General features: G+C 39.7%; 1 protein-coding gene across 3 annotated transcripts in view; it reads right to left on the bottom strand.

The window, feature by feature from the left end:
• dmd (dystrophin) overlaps positions 1 to 23773 on the bottom strand; it is a 314957-nt gene that overhangs the window by 103342 nt on the left and 187842 nt on the right. For all 3 annotated transcript variants that reach the window (XM_085398703.1, XM_085398704.1, XM_085398705.1), the window contains exons 31-45: positions 19146 to 19328; positions 17746 to 17880; positions 17162 to 17311; positions 8689 to 8850; positions 7847 to 7963; positions 7051 to 7224; positions 6820 to 6975; positions 6574 to 6744; positions 6258 to 6437; positions 5974 to 6093; positions 5695 to 5865; positions 5309 to 5431; positions 5082 to 5216; positions 4293 to 4445; positions 1836 to 2006 (exon numbers count right to left, since the gene is read on the bottom strand). In XM_085398703.1, the coding sequence (XP_085254829.1) occupies positions 1836 to 2006; positions 4293 to 4445; positions 5082 to 5216; positions 5309 to 5431; positions 5695 to 5865; positions 5974 to 6093; positions 6258 to 6437; positions 6574 to 6744; positions 6820 to 6975; positions 7051 to 7224; positions 7847 to 7963; positions 8689 to 8850; positions 17162 to 17311; positions 17746 to 17880; positions 19146 to 19328 (2301 nt within the window). The remainder of the gene's footprint in view (positions 1 to 1835; positions 2007 to 4292; positions 4446 to 5081; positions 5217 to 5308; positions 5432 to 5694; positions 5866 to 5973; positions 6094 to 6257; positions 6438 to 6573; positions 6745 to 6819; positions 6976 to 7050; positions 7225 to 7846; positions 7964 to 8688; positions 8851 to 17161; positions 17312 to 17745; positions 17881 to 19145; positions 19329 to 23773) is intronic.

Here is a 23773-nt window from a genome sequence, read left to right as displayed (position 1 = left end):
TTTGACGTCTCGTATTTTAAGCCAACAACAAGCCTATAAAGTGCACACAATACTACGTTTCATGTTACATGCTTTTTCTTTCTATTGTTGGTTTGTTCTGTGCATATGGCTGTTTATAATTATGTGTCCCACAACACTGTAACCATCAAAACCTAGACTGTCATAATATCACTCAGCTGTGTTCCTAAACCTTCGTTAGGCAGCAGTTTTCCCTGGATGCTAAAGACTGACTATTGTTATTTTTTTCATAATTCTTAAGACTCATTTTACATTTATTTATTTCTTTTTAATCAACTTCACTGGCTGATCAGAACCTTCCTGCTTAAAACAGACGTGATTAAAAGTGGGAAAAGCGTGTGGTCATATTTATGAATTATGTCAACATTGGACATTATTTTAAGAGCAAAGGCTGCATAGTGATTAGACTCTAATTTACTGCCTCACATTAGTAGCAAAGGACCAAACACTGCCCACACGTTTTCATTGTGAGCCTTTCCAACATTTTGTATTTGACTCTCGTGTGTGAGCACAGAGCACCTGTAGTTGACAGTGGACTTAAAGCCACTCAGGTTTGACCTCATATTAAACAATAACAGAATTGGTTTCATCTGCCAGCTAAAAGGTTCATGTTTGATCCCTGGGTGCTTCCAGTCTGCACGCCAAATATCCTTGGGCAAGACACTACCAACAGAGGTGGCCAGATGTGCGGCCTTATTTCTTACCCCCTGACCTGTAACTCTGAACTCAAAATAAGACTTTATTTTGAGAGCACTTTAGTATTATGAAGACAGTGTCCAGAAGATGTCAGCTTCATAAGATCGCTGTGATCAGTAATATTTAAGGAAAATATTTGACCAGATGAGTGACATTAGCAGCTTATATGTTTACTGTCCAATGCTGTGAGAGAGCAAGGCAGAAAATGACAAACTGATACTACTGTGCTTAAGACTGGTCTGAAATCACATGTAGAAATAAATGAATGTATACCTGAAATCTGACAGTTCACATGCGTATCTGTCTATGTACATGGATTTCCTGTTAGTGGCTTACAAGATAAATACATCGTCTGTGATTTGCAGATCAGGGAACTGCCAGTAATGTGATTGGTTTGTGGAGCAGGAGGCATGCAGTGACACAGAGTAAGACAAAGCAACCAAGGAGATTTAAACTTGTGTACAGGTATAATGTGTGGATGAGAATGCAGCATAGAAAGACACAAAAAGCAACTTGTTTCCTTGAGTGGAGAAAATCAAATCCAGATTTTCAAAACATAAAAATGTATTGTACTATCAGTTTTGAAGGTATTAAAAATGTAAAGAGATAGAGAAGGTCTCAAATTTGGGGTATTTAGGTAGGGACTAATATTTTACTAAAAGATAACGTTGGTAACATTTTAAATGTTTCTTATCATCCATAAGTTTCATAGGCAAACACACAAAATGTAACCACTCTATGCTAACCACTCTATGCTAACCACTCTATGCTAACCACCTCGGTAGCACTATTAAAAAACAGCCTACATGAATTCTGAATCTAGTAGTAAATTATTAAGATAGCACTACTAGCATATCATAGTTGTTAGAGCTAATGAGTTTGTGGTACCAATATTAGTTTGTACTCGATCAGAACACTGTTCGTTGGCTGACTGTGGATTTAATAAGTTTACTGCTCCTAACCTTCGTTTGGATTGAAGCTTTCATGCTGTTACATAAAAATGAATTGTTACAACTTTTACTACTACCTTTGAGAGATTAAAGAGTTAGTATTGAAATATAATAATTAAAGTATTTTCTGTTAGTACTGTAGATACACAAGTTGTGCCTACTGAAACTCACACATTGTCTTTTGAAGGGTATGAACTTGCCCTCCACCTCAACCCAGCGTGTGTTGAGCTGGAGTTGGCGGGGCTCCACTAGATTGGTGGCTCCAGCCTCTGAAAGCTGATTGGCTAAGCCCTGCACCTCCTTAAGCTCCTCCTTCTTCTTGTCCAACTCTGAGCCAATTTCCTATTGAACAAAATCAATGGGGAAGGTCACTTGCTATTGGTTGGGGGCCAAGTGGGGCAAGCACAGAGAAGTATGTAGATGTATTGGAAACACATTCTCTCTCTCACACACACACACACACACACACACACACACACACACACACACACACACACACACACACACACACACACAGTTACACAAACATTTCAAATAATAAATAATGACACATTCCACTTTCTTTTTCCCATCAGCACATCATTTACCCATCAGAGACAATACATTGACAAAAGGGACAAAGTGTTGTGTTCGTCAGTGTCACATATAAACATACAAAGTTCAGGCTGCATATTTGTATAGTATTTAACTCCATTTCAAAAAGAAAGCAGTGCTATGATCATGAGGCACTGACTGCCTTGAGACTTTATTCATACAGAGAACAAGTAAAGTTATTGTGCTATGTGTGAACTAAGCAGCTTCTGGCTGAACAGAAACAAAGAGCTACACGAACAGACTGGAAGCAGAAGGATGGACAGAGACACAGACGGACAAGCAGTGAGGAATATCTGTCGCGGCAATGATGATGAGTCTGAGACGTGCGGGTGGTGTGTCCGCTTAGCGAAATGTCATAGTGATCATCTGAAAGTGAAACACATACAGAGAGTCAGAAAGGGCGGGGAAACTGGTGGGAGTCCAGGGTTTCCTTCTCACACCTTCTCCAAATCAGAACCAGATGTTAGTGCTGCACTGCTGTAGCACTTTGATCAAAATAAGAAATCATTGGACATCTTAATACCTAAAATTGCTCTAAACAAACAATATGATTCTTGTGTTCTTTTCAGATGCTGTAGTTTCAAAAACTGGAAGGAGCGCCTACAAACTGTAACAAAGATACAAATGCTGCCTTCACAAGCGTATGAAATTGATTGAGATCCCATTTTTAACATGGGTTTAATTTGACGTTGGCTCACCCTTTGCAGCTATAAAACCCTCAACTCTTCTGGGTAGGCTTTCCCTTCCAAGTGCATTTGTGAAGTCAGACACTGATGGTGGACGAGTAGACCTGGCTCGCCGTCTCAGCTCCAATTCATCCCAAAGGTGTTGTATTGGGTTGAAGTCAGGACTCTGTGCTGGTCAGTCAAATTCTTCCACACCAAACTTGCTCATCCATGTCTTTGTGGGTCTTCATGCACTGAAGGATTAAGAGTTCCTTTCACTAGAACTAAGAGGCCGAGCCCAGCTCCTGAGAAATGGCCCCATACCAAACTTTACAATTGAGACAATGCAGTCTGACAAGAGCCATTTACTTGGCAACTGCCAAACCCAGACTCATCCAGTGGATTTCCAGACAGAGAAATATGATTCATCGCTCCAGAGAGCACATCTTCACTGCTCTAGAGTCTAGTAGCACCATGCTCTAGGCCACTACATCCAATGCTTTGCAATTGTGCTTGTCATGGTGATGTAGGGCCTGGATACAGCTGCCCAGCCATGAAGCTCTCTACCTACTGGTCCCGAACTAATCTGAATCCCACATGAAGTCTGGAGGTCTATAGTGATGTGCACTATACACCTCAGCATAACCTTGCTCTGTCATTTGTACATCTGTGGCTATCTAAGTGATTGGAACACCTGAATTCAATGGTTTGTGTGAATAAGTGATTACTTTACACCACAGTGTATATAAATTATTCTGAAAAACTAATCAAGTGGCAAATATAAGTAAAGTACACGGTTTTAATATAATGTTGGCAATGTCTAAAGCTACTGAGTTGGTCAAGTGAGGTCAAGTATGTTTGCTGCAGCAAAGCTCAATAGTATACTGAATTACATAGGAGCATGTTTTATCATCATCGTGAAGTAATAAACAGGGATTTTAAGTTCAATGCTGCCTTAAAAGACAGTTAGTAATTATTTAATGACAATAAAATATTGCATACAACTCTGGTCCATTAATAAAAAACTAAATCCTTGATAAAATCTACAGGTGATCGTAATAAAAAGACTATTCCCTTAAAAAATGCTCAGGGAGTGTTTCCATGTCATTAAGCTGCAAATCTTTGATATTAAATCTTTATCCAAAAGTTGGAGAAGGGGAGAGGAAGGATAGAAACAAAGGAATATATACCGCAAAACACAGAATGGCAAAAGATCAAAGCAGACGATGTGGGAAAGAAAAGGCGTGAGATGAAGAGCTGCGGTGACAAACAAAGTCAGGCTGTGGGTCTTTGAGAAAAGCCAAATAGAAAATACAAAGAAGTGCTTTATGGAATGGAGCTGTGTGTGTGTTTCTGTGCACATCGTCACCTTGACCCTCTCTCCCTCAGGCGGGTCAGGCAGTAAGTCCACTCTGCGCTGAATGTCATCTAGCCAGGCAAGCAGGTCATGTGACTTCCTCCTGTATTGGTACCACTGGGGCGCAATGGCCAATGCCTTCCTGTTTCGAAAGACGCGCAGGTCCTACATGCATGTGCCCACACAAGCACACAGAGACATGCACACACATGAATATCACGAATATCTTTATGTGACACAGCTTTCATCCAACTGACCTGCTGTTACATGTATTCAAAATAAAACAGTGTTTATGTGCAGCTATAGCTGAGAAGAACATTAACATTCATGTCATCTTGCTTCTTTCCTCCCACAATTATTATCTCAAAAAAAGCTGGTCATGAAAGTACTGACTCAAAAAGTTTTCATTGTAGAAACTGTTTCTGTATTTGCATGTATGAGCACGTTAACATGTTTTTATTTATTTAATGTAATACATACATACTTCTATATTTATAGAAGCAAGTACAACAAGTTTAGTTTTGTATTTAGTGAAAATGAAAAAATCTTTACTTTGTTAAGTTTTATTTTATTTAATGTAATGGTTTGCTTTATTTTGGCTTATTGTTAACATAATATGCTAATATTAGCATAATATGCTAGCCAGCAAAGAGCAACTTTTTGCTGACTTGAACACAGATAACAGGCTTTGGCTTAATGTGTTAGCAGCAACTTTTAGCTATTTCATTGCAATGATATAACACATTGTGAATATACTCCCATGTTATTACTCTGTTTAATATTAGCTGTTGTGTGTGTTACCTTCACTGTGTTGTATTTCATGTTCAGCTTGTTATGCTTAAGTCTGATCTCCTCTCTCTTGTCCAGATCCGGGACTCTCTTCTGTAGACTCTCTCCTTTTAATAGTAACTCCTTAACTGCGCCCTCCTCACAGTCCTAAAAAGTACATGCTTGGTTTGTTAGTCGAAACAGAAAATGACTGGAAGTCACACTAGCTGTGACTGAACCTTGGTGTGAGGGTAACAGACCTTGTCCTCCAGGAAATCTTCTTCCTTCAGGTTTTCCCCTTGTTTGACTTCATCTTCCAGGAGCTCCAGCCAGACCTGCGCGTCACTGTGGTACTGCTCCAGCTCTTTGGCTGATGCTGCCGTCTGCCGCACACACACAGTCCCATGGCAACGATGTACAGGCGCACACATACACACAGAACGTACATTTATTTACACAGTCGCAGACCTATGTAGTAAGACTAAGAAGAAGAGTTAAGGAGCAACTACAATTTGAAATCTATTAAAGTAAATTCATGGATTTTAGGATTTAAGATATAGCATTTAACAATAAATATGAAACAGCCAAACAAACAGACTGTGTGTTACTGCTCTAAAAGTATATCTCCATAAAGGTACTTCCCTACCATTCCAGAGGTAATGCGCTGAGAGATGGTGTCAAATCTGTGGTTAAGCTGCTCCAGCTTGGGTCTGACCTGGGCCTGGCAGTTGTCCCCCCTGGTGGACATTAACTCTTGCCCCAGAGACCTTACCTCCTCCATCTTTCCTCTGGTGAGTTCCAGCTCTGCACGTAGCACCTGCAGGTCCCAAGACACATATGTAAGGTGCATAAACTGTCTTCACCAAAGGCATGAAAGAAACATTTGGCATAGGGAAAAAGCCTCAAAGTATATAAACAATAGAACCTTCAACACATCACTGGGTCCCTGGCTGTCTATCTCATTCATTTTTCTCTCTGCACCATTGATCCATCCATTCACTTCCTGTATTTGTCCATCCAACTTGTGCATCTGCTGCTGGTAGTCCTGAAAGAGATAAAGAAAGAGAAAAATCTGACTCTTCTTCTGCAAACAGTGACATCTACAAGAGCTATATTTAGCAAACCAGGTCTAATATTAGAACCGAAACAACAGGTAAATGAAAAGTATAATAAGGAAAATCACAGAATGATTTCAGCTCTATTTCTGACCAGCAGCAGGTTGAGCCATTCTTCTGCTCTAGAAGTCACTGCAATCCAGTTGCAGTGCAGCAGGCTGACTTTGTCGTCCACCAGGCCTCCGTGGCCGCGCAGCACAGCCTTTAAGGCCTCGGCGAGGTCCACCACTGCCTGCAGCTGTGGCTGGTGTCTCTCCGTCTCCCCATGGATGCACTGAGAACAATTAGGAAACAAGGACAGAAGAACTTTTCTATGTAAGGTGACCTTGCATGTTTATAAAGGCACTTAAAATAAAAGATATTATCACTCTTTAATGTTTGTCTTCATGTCGATATATACACGTAGGTACCTGTGCCCACGCCACCTCATCCTTCAGGTCACTGGGCATTCCATCCACTGCAGAGCGCCTCGTCAACTCGGCATCAGTGGCGGCGAGCCATTCTGTGAGCCCGTTCAGCTCCTTACGCAGCTTCCTTGACAACTTCAGACTCTTCTCCAGCTCCAACTTACTCTCTGTCACCTACAAACACATATTCTTTGATTATGCTGGTGGAGTTACTCCAGTGTGTGTGTGCGTATGTGTGTGTGTCCTAACCTGAGCTCCCATCTGGTTATACAGCAGTTTCAGGGCGGTCACTCTGTCGTCCAGCTCTTTGGGCTGCTCAGTCTGCTGCCGCTGTACGATTTGTCTGCCTGTTTTTATAACCGTCTCCACCTCCCCTTTCACTTCACTCAGCGCTTTATACAGCTTCTGTTCAAGCCAAATAGATAGAAGCCACTTAAAATAGAATCTCTCCATCAGTTCGTATCTGAAACAAATACCCACCATGCACTGCTCCAGCTGTGACTGCACCACATCCTGCTCCACACTGCGGATGTCCAGCACCCCCATTTGACTTTTGACCCAGGCTAGCACGCGCTCACACTCGAGCAGCCGAGAATCAAAGTTGGCAGGCTTCTGGAAGAGTCGGAACTTAGTCCACACATCTGCCAGCATATTCTGGGAAATGACAAGACCCATAGTACACATAATGATAGGCAACGAGTCCTACAGGAGTACTGATTACAGCAAACACCATATCCTGTCTGTACATGTGTCCACTAACATGGCAAAAAGTGGTCATTGATACAGTTACCACGGCAATAACTTCCAAAGACACGTTTGAGTACTGGCAGGTATTTGATCACCTGTCAGTGGCGCAAATGTGCAACACACATGCATACTTGCAGTTGAGTAGTATCTTGCCCAAGGATATTTGGCATGCAGACTAGGGGAAGCCAGGAATCGAACCACCAACCGCTCAGTAGATGACCTACCACCTGAGCTACAGCCACCCCACATGGCACAGTATGCTCGCACTGATGTAAGTAATAATGCCCTTTGATTTTCAGCATTATCTTCTGCGTTTTATGCTGTACTGTTGGTTGTACCACCCAACACCTCAAAACAGGTTCTGATGAGGAAATTTGATGTGCAGGAGATCTGAGCATTCGAGTAGAGTCTATTTACATGTTTTCTAGCTTTAGGATAAAAAACGTGACCTGATGTTTTCAAGTGGTCGTCAGTAAGGGCTGTTTGCACCTATATTACCCATTTCAGCACACTGTCTGTGGTTATGTACCTGGGTAAGGTCCATCTGTCCCATGATCTTTGGGGAAGGCTCTTTGTCTTTGTTCTGGTTCTTCTTCCTCAAGTCCTCCAGGGTCGTTTCATGGCTGCTCAGCTCTGACTGGATTTTCTTGTGAAAACACAAACACACATGATACATAAGGAATTCATGTAATTTTATGTAATTTATTAAATTCAATTAAACACTAAAGTCAAAGTGAAATAACCCTAAAAATGCTTAAATGGACTGACAGTGTACAGCCTTCTGCTGACCACAAGGGGGAAGGAGATATCAAGAAGAGAGAAGATGGAGTCCAAACACGAGCCTACATCACCGCCACACTTACAGATTCTCTCGCACACACTTTGTCTCTGCCACCCTTCTCTTTAAAAACAAAGTCCACTCTGCTCCAATAATGTAATCATCCTTTTATCCTCTTGTGTGTGTGTGTCAGTGAGAGAGAGATTGAAAAAGAGATGGTGAAAGGGAGACAGAGAGAAATCAAGTCAAAGTGTGGGGAAGACAGCAGGAAAAAGAGGCAAGGACACAAAGACCGAGGCTGTTTGTGTATCTGTTTGTTTCCTAACACCAGTGGTGAGCGGTGGTCTGGATTTGCCCTTAAACAGAGACTTTCAATCTGCTAAAGACGCCCAAACTGGTTTCAGAACTGGTTCTTTTTATTTTGGCCAGCTGATATTAGACCTCACACTTGGGTGCTGTAATATTTTACAAATGTTTGTAAAGTCAGGATATCGTTTGGAATTCTGTCTTCCTCGGTTGGCGTGGGAAACAAATGCCTTTGTTCCTCTCATGTGACTATAAAGGTTATAGAGGGATTATTGTGCTATGGCTACCTGAGCTTCCTGTGGTATCTGCTGAGCGTCGATTTGATCAGCCAGGTATGCAGTAAGGTGGCGGTCTGTGTTAGCTAAGGATTCCTGGATCTGCTTCAGGGTCTCGTCATTCTCCCGAGCCCACTGGAGGTTCTGCTCCAGCTCTTTTTGCCTGAGTGCTGCCTGTGGAAACAAGAAAGTCAAAAGACATATTCTAACTCATGTAAATTAGAACAAGAACAATAACTAAAAGTCCGGCCCCTCTCCTGTAGAACCAGCGCCCAGTTTGCGTATCTTTAAATATGAAAACAGACTATTTTCTAGCTATTTACAGGCCATGAGAATTTTAGCACAGTAAAGCACTCGTAGAGGCTTCACTATTAGCACACAAACAGACACACACAGCTACATACACGAGACAGGAGTACATCTACACAAAGACACACAGCCCCCTGTGTGTACCCTCTTGAAGGATGGATTCTGGGATTTCTCTCGCATGTCCTCTCGGTGTTGTCGCTATATAACCGACGCTCTTCTGAAATTTGTTATCAGTGAGGTGTCTCAGTGTCTACTGCAGTGTTTCCATCTTCACTCTCTCGTTAACTGCAGACAGGAATAACTAGTAAACAATCCTATTACATCATATAAGAGCCTGTGTGACTGTGTGTGAGAGAGAAGGCTTAAATGTATGCGGTTACAGGTGAACATACTAATCCCATACAGAAGGATAATGGTTCCAAGTATAGTCCTGAGGCAGCCTAAGCCTTGTGCTAGCAGTGCATGCGTCTGAGGCCCTCACTCGGGTTTTTCTTCTTACTCATTATTCCTCTATCCCGAACATCGGTGACTGACTGCCTTATGTTAAAAACACCTTCCAATTGGTTTTCATCTGTTACCAAACAATGAAATGAAATCTCCAAGTATGCATCTGTGATCTGAAGAAATGAACAAGGAGACGTGGAATTATTTAATTATTGTTTTTTGCATGCATGGGGCAGATTTATCACTTTAAAGTGGAACATTAATATATTGAGATTATTATTCTGCTCTGTCAGCTAACTAGAGCTTGTGAAAGGAAGCTGACTGACTCTTGCACTTATCTTCTTTTTCATCAGCTAAGTAGGGTGAAAAGGAAGAATAATGCTTTTTGAAGCCTCTGGGGTAAGAGTAATCACCAATGACAACAGAGCCACAATCTCAGAATCACTTTCTAAATCAAAATAAGCTGTTATAGCAGCACAGCATGTGACAAGTGAAGTAGATCATTGTTCTGCTGAATGAAACCAAAAAATTGTCTGAATCTAACAAACATTGTTGAAAATGTTACCTTTCTCCCAAACCCCTTTAAAGTCGACTTCTGTAGCATGCTCAGGCCTTCAGTTTACTGACGGTACTGTGTCAGTAACAGAAGTCATACTTTCGTCTGTACTGTGGCCACTCATAGCAAGTCACCTTTTATCATCAGATGAGAATAAACCAAGATTAAACAGTGAGTATGGCTCGTCTCTATTTAGCTTATTTATCGTGCACCTCTCGTCATGGAAAGAAAGTTGAAACATGATGACAGAAAAAGAGTTCCTTTAGTTTTTGATAGAGTAAACAGAATATCAGATTTTCATTTGGGCATTTTTTTATAACATTTTATGTATTTATTTATTTTACTCAATTTGCATTTTGAACATGTGTTGTCATCCTGCTTAATATAATAATAATGCTAACTTATTATAAGTGAAAACTAAACCTCTACGCTTATATATAACCATATTTCACTTGCATAAGAAAATTGAATTTTAGTCAGTTTAAAGATGAATTGCTGAAATCTCCTTGAATCCCTTTCCTTTCTGTAACAAGACTTTTGCTCAAACAAAGCTTTGGATGATATATTCAGGCTCAGCCTATATTCAGACTAATGTGGCATTTTGAGTACATGTCATTATGTTCAAATTTTAAAACAATAAGATTTCAAAGGTCATCTGAAATCCCTGGGAAGACCATGAAACTGACAAACAACCCTAGTTATCTGACAGTGTTGCTCATGAAACATCCAATTTTTGCCAGATGTAAGAAATAAAAATTGATTTCCTCAATGCCGTCTTTTCAGCTCAACAAAGGAAAAACATCCAGGTAATATTTTGCTCTCTGTGCACATTTTCTTCTCATCCATCATTCCAAGAAATACTCACTAAAACTCTGGTCCTGTCTCGCGGCTCCTCGTCTTTTTCATAGATAACAAATAAACAGGGCTCAGACCTACCCAGTCTCTCCCTACATGCATACATGCTGGTATAAATACCAAAACAAGGAGCAGGAGCTTCTGTTCCTCTCAAAAATACAAAAGGTCTGAAATAAAAAACACAAAACACGCACACACACTCTTGCAGTCTATGTAGGGTAGATAAACAAAAGAAGGCTTATCAGGCAGCAAGGAGAACATTAATCTGGTTCTATTGTAAGGGAGGCGCACAACTATGTCTAATCTGTCGCTGAGGATCACAGCAAGTGGCTGAGAATACAATCATGTCATCGGTGATGACTGGAAGGATGGCAAAGGGACAAATGGAGGACAAGAATTAGGCAGATAAAGATACAAAAGGGGAGCAATGATTAAAAAAAACAGTTAATGTGTGAAAATGACGAGAAACACAAGATGTCTCAGGAGAATTACAATGAAGAGAAGAATCATTAATCAAGCTCAAAGAGAAGATGTGCGTGACAACAAGAAATCCTACCAGTGGCTAAAAAATCAAACTGTATTTTTAGAAGTTCTAGAACTTTTCCTGCTGATAAGGACCTCCACTTTTAGTTACGTAGTAGATCAACAATTAAATTACATAAAAGTACCTTTTGTTCACCGTCTAATATAGAAAGTTCAACCAAAACTTTATGTTTTATAAATATGGGACAGTCTGCTTCCCACTTTTGTCTCCTCTCACCTGTGAGCCATGAGCAGTAATCAGTGGATTGGCTTTTAAGACCAGCTGAGAGCAGGAGCAGGTGGCGCCACTCTTCAGTAAACAATGGCAATCAGTCACCGTAGTTCAGGAGATCCGCTCCACCGCAAGACCCACCCAGACACTAATGCTTATGGCTCAGACCCCCATAATTGTGCGTGAGGCAGACGCCCAGAAATGATGCTGTTTCACTTCTGCCTGAACTTTTTCCGGTGAGTTGTGAAAGGGCATGACACATGGCAGCATGTCCGATCTGAACCCTGACCCGGTCTGTTACAACTCGCGTCAACGTAGTAGCCACTAGGCCCAGGATCCTGCAGCAGCCACCAGGCCCAGGCTCTTCCAGCAGCCACCAGGCCCAGGATCCTCCAGCAGCCACCAGGCCCAGGATCCTGCAGCAGCCACTAGGCCCAGGCTCTTCCAGCAGCCACCAGGCCCAGGATCCTGCAGCAGCCACTAGGCCCAGGCTCTTCCAGCAGCCACCAGGCCCAGGATCCTCCAGCAGCCACTAGGCCCAGGATCCTCTAGCAAGGCACCAACAAGTAAATCAACAGTGACTTCAACGGGCCATCACAAGGAAATACCAATCTCATCATTTTCAAAATGCCACCTAAAAAAGCAAACCCAGGAGTTGAAGGCAATTAACCAGTGAGGTTAACTGCCAGGACAGGCCGGGTTTCGGCAACCCTCAAGGGTGCTTCGCAACCAGTGGGCCTTAACGCCGTTAAGATGCCGCCTAAGAGGAGCAACGTTAATGAGGAGGAACTGGAGGACATAAAGAAATCCCTAAACTTTATGTCTGAAGAAATAACAACAATTTCCAAACAACAAAAACTGATACTCAATTTAATGGATGATATTAAAGAACTAAGAAGGCAGAGCGAGGAAAAGGACAAGAAGATTGCTATGCTGGAAGGACGGGTGTCAGATCTGGAACAATATTCAAGAGTAAATGATGTGATAGTGACAGGACTGGAAACCAAGCATCAGACATACGCACGGGTAGCAGCATCAGAGAGAGGGGAGCCACCCGAGCAAGAGCTACGCTCTTTGGAAGAGCAGGTAATGGCCTTCTTTAAAAGCAAAGATATAGAAATGGACAGTAAAAATATTGAGGGATGCCATCCGCTTCCGAGAAAAAAATCAAATACCTGCCATTATCATTCGTTTTGTTAATAGAAAACAGAAAAAAGAACTGCTCAAGCAAGGAAGAAAGCTAAAAGGTACAAATGTTTATTTAAATGAACACCTAATCAAGAAAAATGCAGACATTGCAAGACAAGCAAGAATATTAAGAAAACAGAAGAAAATACAGTCAACTTGGACGTCAGACTGTAAAATATTCATTAAGTTAAATGGAACACCAGAGCAGGCTAAGGTTCTAGTCATCAAAGAGATGACTGAACTAGAAAAATATAACTGATAAATGCAAAGCAGTGCTAAATATGATGTGACCGTCCAAGTGCACAACCAACGCAGATGTCTGACAATTTTCAACTAACAACTCATATAGATATTGAAAATAAGACATTGATGTATGACAGCAACATAGATCCTGATTGTAATTTCTTTAACAATAAGACAAATGAATGCAATTATTATACAAATGAGCAACTTAAAAAGGAATTCAAGGTAGAACAGGGTATAACAATGGTTCACTTTAATAGTCGAAGCTTATATGCAAACTTTCAATCCATCAAAGACTACATAACACAGTTTGAACAGCCATTCAATGTGATAGCCATATCGGAGACCTGGATAACTCCTGGAAAAGAAGAAGACTTTAAAATAAATGGATATGAATTCCTTCATGTAGACAGGATCAACAAGAAAGGAGGTGGGGTGGCACTTTACATTGATAAAAACCTAAAGTACAAAAGAATGGGAAGAATGACAACTGTTATTGATGGAGTGATGGAATGTTTATCAGTGGAAATAAGTATAGAAAAAAGGAAAAACCTAATTGTCAGTTGTATATATAGAACACCAGGATCTAAGATTGAGATATTTAAGGATAATATGGAGAACTTATTTACAAATATAAATCAGAAAAGAATGTTTATTTGTGGGGACTTTAATATTGACTTATTGAATCCAAATCATAATAAGAGTACAGAAGAATTTATTGACTCCATGTACAGCATCGGTTTATTTCCACTGATAACAAGACCGACCAGAATAACATCTCATTGTGCAACTCTATTAGATAATATATTTACAAATATAATAGAAGGAAAGATAAAAAGTGGGCTGTTAATCAATGATATAAGTGACCATTTACCAGTCTTTGCATCGTATAATTGCCATTATAAAGTGAACAACGATGGACATAAGATTATTTACAAAGGAATAAGAACAGAGAAGACCTTAAATTGTCTTAGAAATGAACTTTTAAAGCAAGATTGGAATATTGTGTATGAACAAACAGAAGTTAATAAAGCTTACGAAGGATTTTTAAGAACATTTAACACATTACTTGATAAAAACTGCCCAGTAATTGAAATCAATAGGAAACACAACTATGCAGGAAGACCATGGATGACAAAAGGACTACAAAATGCCAGCAAAAAAAAGAATACCCTATATCGAGAATTCATAAAAAAGAGAACAATAGAAACTGAAATGAAGTATAAAACTTACAAAAATAAATTAACTAATATAATGAGATCCTGTAAAAGAGAGTATTACATTAAAAGGTTAGAACACAATAAAGATAACACAAGAGATATATGGAATGTATTAAACAGAATAATCAAAAATGAATCAAGGAATAATGATTACCCTGGGTACTTTATAGAAGGGACAAGAAGTATTAATAACATGGAGGAGATAGTAAATGGCTTTAATGAATTCTTCGTAAACATAGGGCCAAAACTGGCAGAAGAAATAAAGGTTGATGGAATAGAAAGGGACACTGGTGAAAATATTGAAAGGAATAGTAGCTCAATGTTTTTAAGAGCAGTGGAAGAGAAAGAGATTTATGACATGGTTAGAGGACTTAAGAACAAAACCAGTACAGACTGGAATGATATTGATATGGTAACGGTAAAGACAGTTATTGATGGTATCGTAAAACCATTAAAATATATATTCAACTTGTCGTTTCAAAAAGGAGTTTTTCCACAAAAAATGAAAGTTGCTAAAGTTATTCCCATTTACAAAACCGGTGAAAGACATCATTTTACAAACTATAGACCAGTGTCAATACTCTCCCAGTTCTCTAAGATACTGGAAAAACTCTTCATAAAAAGATTTGACAGTTTTGTGGAAAAATATGAATTAATGACAGATAGTCAGTATGGGTTCAGAAACAACAGATCAACAGCTTTGGCACTGATAGATCTAATGGAAAAGATAACGGAATGTATGGATAATAAGAGGTATGCGCTCGGAGTTTTCTTAGATCTAAAGAAGGCGTTTGATACTGTTAATCATGAAATTCTATTAAAAAAACTGGAAAAGTACGGGTTTAGGGGAGTGGTTTTGGAATGGTTAAAAAGCTATGTAGGGAATAGGCAACAATATGTACAAATAAATGAATATAAATCTAATTTGATGGATATAGCTTGTGGAGTACCTCAAGGTTCAGTACTGGGTCCAAAAATGTTTATTATGTACTTAAATGATATCTGCAGAGTATCGGAGATTTTAAAGTTTGTAATATTTGCAGATGACACAAATATACTGTGTTCAGGTGTGGAGTTGCCACAGGTTTTGGAAATGATCACACAGGAATTAACGATATTAAAGAAGTGGTTTGATATAAATAAATTATCATTGAATCTCGATAAAACCAAATTTATGTTGTTTGGAAACCAAAAGAAAAACATCGAAGTAGAAATATGTGTTGACAATGTATATTTAGAAAGAGTAAATGAAATAAAATTTCTTGGGGTGATCATTGACCACAAGCTCTGTTGGAAGCCACACATTACTTATGTTCGGGGGAAATTGGCACGGGGCATTGCCGTCCTGGGAAAAGCAAAGCATATGTTGGATCAGAAAGCACTGCACATTTTATACTGTGCTTTACTACTGCCATATATGAGCTACTGTGTAGAGAGGTCTGGGGAAACACATACAAAAGTAACACACAAACAATAACTATAATACAGAAAAGGGCCATTAGATTAATAAATAATGTGGGGTACAGGGACCATACAAATGCACTCTTTGTCAAAATGCAAGCTATTAAATTCCAAGACTTGGTGAAGCTTAAAACAGCGCAAATAATGTATAAAGTAAGAAATAAACTGCTTCCCAAAGAAATCTGTAAATTGTTCATAGAAAGAGAAGGTGGGTATAACTTAAGAGGGAGATGGAATTTAAAAATACAAAGTGCTAGAACAACTTTAAGAACTATGTCAATCTCAATTGCAGGAGTTAAATTATGGAACAGTCTAACAGAAGAAATAAAAGACAGTCAAAACATAAAACAGTTTAAAGTAAAATATAAAAACCTAATTTTAAATAAGTATAAGAATGAAGAAAACGGGGTTAACCCAGGATGGTAATGTTGCTGGTAATGGTGTTGCGGTTCTTTTTTGGTTGTTTTTTGTTTTGTTTTGGTTTGTTGTTTTTCCATAACTTGTGTATCTGCAAATATACACATTCTGTATTTTTCATATGAAAGAAACTATACTGTGGTGGGGCTTGCTAATTTCTTGTTTTTGATTTATGTATGTTATGTTTTGTTTTACTTCATATGTTTCATATGTTGTTTGTTTAATTTAAGACAAAAAAAAATTAAATGAATGAGAGGTAAAACTTGAGGGGGTAGGGACAAATAAGTAAATACTTCAGCCTACTCCTTTTCAAACAAATAATGGAATGATATTTTGTAATGATTGTGAAGGCACATGTTTGAAATGTTTGAAATAAAAATGAACTGAACTGAACTGAACTGAACTGAACATACTGCAGACCCTGGACTCATATAGCACTCGATTTTGTTACCAGCCTACCAACCTCCAAGAATACAACAGTCATCCTTTCCATCCTCTCCAGGTCAGCACACAACTGTCCACAGCCTCTGAGAACGCTAAGTTACTCATTGATCAAGTTTTCCAGCTTCATGGTATCTGACTGAGGTCCACAAGTCATCTGTTGCATGGAAGACTTTCTGCACTGCCCTGAGGTCCAAAAGCATGCCTCAGGCCATGAAACTGATTCTGTCATCAGTCCTTCAGCAGTGAGAGTTAAGTTACCGCCATCCCTGTGTATCCCCCCATGTTTCATGTCTCCCAGACCAATGAATTATCAGGTTGTCCTAAAAGCTCCCTGTGCTGCAGCCAGAGTTCTGACAGTGACTAGAAAGTTCATGCTAAGTAGTTCAGTGACTAGTTCATTTGAGTTTCCCACTGTTACGTCCAGACAAACTAATAAACTACACACATTCAGGTAAATGAGCACAAACTGCTCTCTGGCCTAAAACATATTAACAAATATGAAAAAGTAGACTGCTTATTAAAACAATAAAGTAACGGTTCTTTCAGGTTTTCCACTGTGTGCTTACATTATAGTTCACGTGCTGTATATCTTACCCTCGCCATAAGTTCATCCCATCGGGTGTTGAAAGCATCCAACTTTTGCTGAATCAGGTCATCCAGAACACCTCCATCCATCAGGGTCTGGGCAAGTTCTCTGATCTGGTTCCTGTTGTCTTCTGGGTGCTGCAAAAGAACCTCGATGCTCTGCATGTACAGACAGAAAGAAATAAGAGAAACTACCAGTCAGAAGATCAGCTGATCGATCCCCAGTTACTGCATATCGAAGGATCCTTGGGCGAGATAGTAAACACTGGAATGATTAGAGAAAGCGCGTAGGCATCGATAACAGTGCTGTAGGAATGTGTGTGATTGGGTGAAAGCCCTTGGAGTCAGTTTCAGTAGAAATCCACAACACAAGTAGCAATTCATTCACCGTTTTCCACGTTAGGCTGCACAGCACACAAGAGGAGGGCAAGATGTGAGACACAGGAACAGCATACAGCAATATCAGTTACCATGTGAAGACTTCTCCAAGTGTGGATTAAATGTGTAGAGAATGGAGCAAAACTGCATTATTGATGTAACGTGGCAGAGCCACTCCTGGTGCTTTACCAGCTTTACACATGAATTACACTTACATCCAGCACCTTCTGTAGCTCATCAGATCCTCCCGGCAAGTTTTCTGTCTTGTCCAGTTTCTCCTCCAACTGGTCCAGAAAGGCATTCTCCTGCTCGATGTAGGACAGCAATTCACACCAACACGCCCACACCTCCTGCAACACAAAACAGACAAGTGCCCTGAACTCACAATTAGAGGTAAGAAAGACTCTGGAGAATGGCAGAAAAAGAGAGAGCAGCAAGAGAATGCTTCAGTCAAAGCTGAATTATTGCAAACTGCAAGACACAGATGTAATTATTTCTCAGGAGCATAATAGCAAAATCAAGCACTGATTAGTTTGTAATTTACCTTTTAATTAGGTAGCAATCCAGTCAAGCTGTCAAATTGCAGTTTAAATAATATATGAATATGTCTAGATTCATAATATATTTAGTAAAGACTTTGAAGGAATTAGATGAAATAAAAATAAGTGTAATTATTATTATTTATACAGGTTTTAATACCTACAGATAACCCCAATGTACCTCATTTTGATAAACACAGACACGTAGTACAAATACTTTGTTACTGTACTGAAGTAGAATTTTCACATATCTGTACTTTTTATTTTTCTGTCAACTTACTGTTACTGGCTACATTTTTGCACAAATATCTGTATGTTTCTGTAACTTCCTGTGCATTCAAACATCAAACTGATTTGAGCTTAAAGAAAGGAAACAATGGAACATTAAAGCGATAAAAGACACTTCTTTGGACTTTCTCATTGTTTTGCGTATCTAAAATGCTTTCTAAAACAAAAACTACCGATTGTACTCAATCACGATCAAACAAGGAATTAACAGGCCTGCCCTTTTCATTGTAGAAGCTTTAGCACTGCTTGCATGTATATATTTGAGCCTGTTTTTACAATTTTGACCGTGTGCAACATAAATTCAAACTTGTGCATCCAATTTTTTAAGTAATTAAAGATGCGTACAGTACAATCATTCCACCCTTGAAAAAGAACAATTCAAATAAATAATTAAAAGCTCCCAAATTACCATAACATTCATTCCCACGATGAGTGCGTGTAGACTACAATTGAACATAAGACTTCTTTTTAATGAGGCTTAGAATTTGATGGTAAAATGATAAAATGAAAAAAAAGGAACAGAAAAAAGTCTGAAAATTGGCTTGACTTGGTTCATTTCAGCTATAATATCTATTATACACTCTCTAAAATCATATCTACAGCAAAACACCCCTTTAGAGCTGTGCATGATGTATGCAAGCATCAGCCTTGAAGCCCCTTGTAAGGACATGACTATTTTACATAAAAGTGCATAACATTACATAAAATTTACATAAATGTTTTCTGTGCACACCAAGGTTGAAATTACTGCAGAGATAACAAATAAGAAAAGAAAGAATGCAATGTACCTCTAGAGTTTTACATTTCCCATCAAGGCGGCTGCACAGGCGCTGGTAGTTGGCTGTCAGTACATCCAACTCTGAGTGCAAAGCATCATGGGCTGTGGGCGGGGCTTTGGCAATGAAACTATTCACACTGGCAGTCAGGAGTTTGACCTTTTGCTCCTTAGAATGAACCTCTTCCTGGGCCGTCTGATGAACAAACAGACAAACAAACAGAGAGAAGCTGAGAGAAATGAAGCTTCACACTGCTAACAGAAAAACTGTGCAGTCTTTAATTTTACATCCAACAAAAAAGTACTGAATGAGGGAAAGTATACATTTAGAAAGTGAGGCTGTAGTAGTGAGACCTCCCTAATCCTTAACATAACATGAAATAAAATTGCATACAGTATTGTAGTAAGTTAAGTAACGGAACGAGCTTATTTACTGTCTGTTTGCGGTTTAAATGAAGAGAAATGGTGGCGTAGTGATATGTTCCAAAGTGGTTCCACATTGAGAATGACTTTTATTGTGACGTGTTGATCATCCAACAATAAAGTTTCCACAGTACTTAGTTTGCATATGGTCATTGTATGTGGTTACAAAAGGGGAGGTGCTCAATTAAAGTAGTCAGTACTAGTCACACATGTAGGAAACAATGAGGACTCACTTAGCGGCATTATCAAGGAAACTTTGTTACCTTATGTGGCTCGATTCATAACTCTTGCACACTTTGTATATGTTAGAGAATATGGATAAGTTTAAAACTTATAGGTTCTATGGTTGTTATTTGGAACATATCACCGTGTTCTCATTTCTCTTTATGAGAGGAAGAAGTTTAACTGTTAGAGAGAGAAGCCTAGTTCACAGAGCCAAGAGATTTTGAAAACTGTATGACTGAAGGAAGTGAAATAATAGTTACTGCAAAGGAAAGCAGAGAGAAAGCAAGGTGCACCATTGTTTTTTGTTGAGTAGTTTAAAAATGAAAAACTAAGAGAGCCTTGCATTACAACAGCCAAATGTTGTGTCCTCTTTAATGCAAACAGGGAGTTTTGCCTTGAAGATGAAATAAAGAACAGCCCAATAGAAGGAAGTTACAGACTGTGAGTGATCTGGTATGAGAAACTTACTGAACATCAGTCGACAAATAGGTTCATAAGTAAAATGAAGACTTGCTGACATGCCAGTTGGTTGGCAACTTAATCATGTTCTGTTAGACATCATGCGTCTCTTATGTTGTTTAAAATCCGCTTTTTATGATATACCCAAAAGCTGAAAACCACCAACTGACAGCACAAACTGTGGCTGACACAGTTACTGTCACGGTAAAAAGAAAGTACACGTTCTATCAGCAGGTGTTGAAATGAAAGCTCAGATGAACAGCACAACACATTTCACTGTGTCAAATTATTTGACAAAAAGTTTCTGAAAAACTTACTAAACCTCATGATTTAGTAGCATTTGGACCCAAACACCTTTAGTAGCCATTTCTTGAATTGTTTCTGTCTGATGTTATCAGTCTCTTACACTGCTGTGAAGAAATTTGGACCCACACTTCTATGCAGCGTTGTTTCAGTGCATTGAGATTTGCATACAATTATGCACAGCAACCCTAACGCGTGACTCTGTTTTGGCCATGACTAGCCGTTGGACAGATAGTATAAAAAAGGAGTTCATGGTCGATTCCATGACTCCAAGATGACCAGGTGACTCCCCTATTTGTATTGTGCATTTGAAGAAACCTAAGGACGTTTAAGACTAAATACACAAACAAGCTAGAAGTAAAAGGCTTTGTTGAAGAGGTGAGTTTAAGAAGTTTCTTAGGAGACTCCAGTTACGGGGCCTTGCAAAGCTCAGATGGGAGAGCGTTCCAGAGGGTGGGGGGCTGCCACACTGAAGGTTCTGTCCCCAAAGGTTTGGAGACTGGTACAAGGGACAGAAAGCAGTCCCATGACAGAGGACTGCATGTATGGGTGCAGCAGGCCAGACAGGTGAGCGAGGGATTTGTAAGCAGGAAGAAGGATTTTGTAAATAATGTGTGATTTTACTGGAAGCCAGTGGAGATTTATGAGGGTGGGGGTGTTCCCAGAGCTTAGTCTCTTGGAAGCCTGGTGGGTGAGTTCTAGAGTCTCTGCTACAGAGTCAGCTAATAATGGCTAAATCTGAGACATTAGGTTCATTAGGTGAAAAAAGCCCTGCTTTGGTTACAGACTTGATATGAGCCTGGAATTAAAGTGGGAGTACAAAACAATATCCAGATTAGAAATGTCTGGGAATGGTGAGATGAGAAACCATCTATGTAGATTGCCAACCTCCCAGAGTAGGGCTTTGGGGACAACAACCAAGAATTCAGTTTGTTGGGTTGAGTTGGTTAGATGACATCCATTTTTTATTTCATGCAGACAGCTGGCAAGTGATTGTGGGTAGAGCTGGGTGGAGGGTTTGGTACTGAGAAAAAGTTGTATGTCATCAACATAGGAATGGAACCAGAAACCATGGTGGCGGATGATCTGGCCAAGTGGAGCATTAAGATGAAGAAGTGAAAGGGTCCAAGCACAGTACCTTGAGGCTCACCTTGGTTAAATGGAGCAGAGGTGGAACTGGAGCCTCCATTGGTGACAAACTGTGTTTTGTTGAAGAGGTAGGACTGAAACCAGGAAAGTACAGTACCAGTGAGGGCAAGTTTGAGAAGCTATCTGGTTAGAGGCGAGAGAAGGATGGTGTGATAAATGGTGTCGAAGGCTGAAGAAAGGTCCAGGAAGATGAGGATGCTGATGTGGTCAGAGTCAGGGCAATGAGAAAGTCACTAGTTATTTTGATGGGAGGTAAGGTATTTAGTTTTGCCAAAAATCTGCAATTTGGTATCCCCTGTCCAAAGGACAATGTTTCAGAGGTCTTGTGATGAACCTTCTGAGGCCTGTAAGTCTGAAATATGGATCTGTTCTTGCAGTGTCTCTGACCTTAGGGTGAATGTGCTAGGACATGCACTAGTAAGACTGGGAAGCTTCCTGAATGTTTTCCACTTGTGAATGTTTTTCTCACTGTAGAATCATTGACTTCAAATTAATGGAAATAACCTTATAACCCTTCCCACACTGATGGGCAGCAATACTCTGTTGCGCTAGCACACAGCTGAATGACAAGGTGTCAAACGCCATGTTTTATTGTTCATCTGAGTTTGCATTTACTTGATTTTATGGTCTGCTGAGAACTTTAGAATTGTATGTTCTTTTTACTATGACTGCATATGGAAAAGTCTCAGCCTCAGCTTAATTGATTTGGTTTGGTTGAATTTCTAAGCTTCATCATTTTAAAAAAAAAGTCTTAAAAATTATTGAATACCAAAAGGAAAACAACGACAGATGGTTGAAGGATATGAAACAAGATAAATGAGGAACAAAGAGAAAAGGCTTAAAGAATAGAGAGATGGGTGCACAAATAAGGGAATCAATATGCAGTGGTGTGAAAAGTGTTTGCCCCTTCCTGATTTCCTATTTTTTTGTATGTTTGTCACACTGAAATGTTTCAGATTATCAAACAAATTTAAATATTAGACAAAGATAAAACAAGCAAACAAAAAATGGAGTTTCTAAATGAAGGTGTTAATGGTAGAGGGAAAAAATGCAAACTTACTTGGTCCTGTGTGAAAAAGTGATTGCCCTTCCCTGTTATAACATAAATTAACTGTGGTGTATCACATTTTTGGAAAGCTGAGTTCAATTTCCTAGCAAGACCCAGGCATGAATACTGCACACCTGTTCTCAATCAAGAAATCACTTAAATAGAACCTACCTGACAAAGTGGAGTAGACCAAAAGATCCTCAAAAGCCAGACATCATGCCGCGATCAAAGGAAAATCAGGAACAAATGAGAAACAAGGTCATTGAGATCTCTCAGTCCGGAAAAGGTTATAAAGTCACTTCTAAAGCTGTGGGACTCAAGCAAACCTCAGGGAGCGCCATTATTCACAAATGGTAAAAAACATGGAACAGCGGAGAATCAAGAGTGGCTGGCTGACCAAAATTCCCCCAAAAGCGCAGTGATGACTTATCCAATAGGTCACAAAAGACCCCAGAACAACATCCAAAGAACTGCAGGCCTCACTTGCCTCAGTTAAGGTCAGTGTTCATGACTCCACCATAAGAAAGAGGCAGGGCAAAAATGGCGACATGTCAAAAACCACTGCTGAGCAAAAGGAACATAAACACTCATCTCAGTCTTGCCAGAAAACATCATGATGATCCCCAAGACTTTTGGGAAAATACTCTGTGGACGGACGAGGCAAAAGTTGAACTTTCTGGAAGGTGTATGTCCAATTACATCTGGAGTAAAAGTAACACAGCATTTCAAAAAACTAAAACCATACCAACAGTAAAATATGGTGGCGGTAGTGTGATGGTCTGGGGCTGGTTTGCTGCCTCAGGACCTGGAAGACTGGCTGTGGTAAATGGAAGCATGCAATCTGCTGTCTACCAAAACATCTTAAAGGAGAATGTATGGCCATCTGTTCGTGACCTCAAGCTAAAGCACACTTGGGTTCTGCAGCAGGACAATGATCCAAAACACACCAGCGAGTCCACCTCCGAATGGCTTAAGAAAAACAAAATGAAGACTTTGGAGTGGCTTAGTCAAAGTCCTAACCTGAATCCGACTGA

This window comes from Rhamphochromis longiceps, linkage group LG23 (genome assembly GCF_057381845.1).
Source record: "Rhamphochromis longiceps isolate RC_006_pf linkage group LG23, R_longiceps_female_GT1.1, whole genome shotgun sequence".
Classification (NCBI taxonomy): domain Eukaryota; kingdom Metazoa; phylum Chordata; class Actinopteri; order Cichliformes; family Cichlidae; genus Rhamphochromis; species Rhamphochromis longiceps.
Note: the sequence above shows the minus strand (reverse complement) of the source record. Positions and strands in the feature narration are given on the sequence as shown.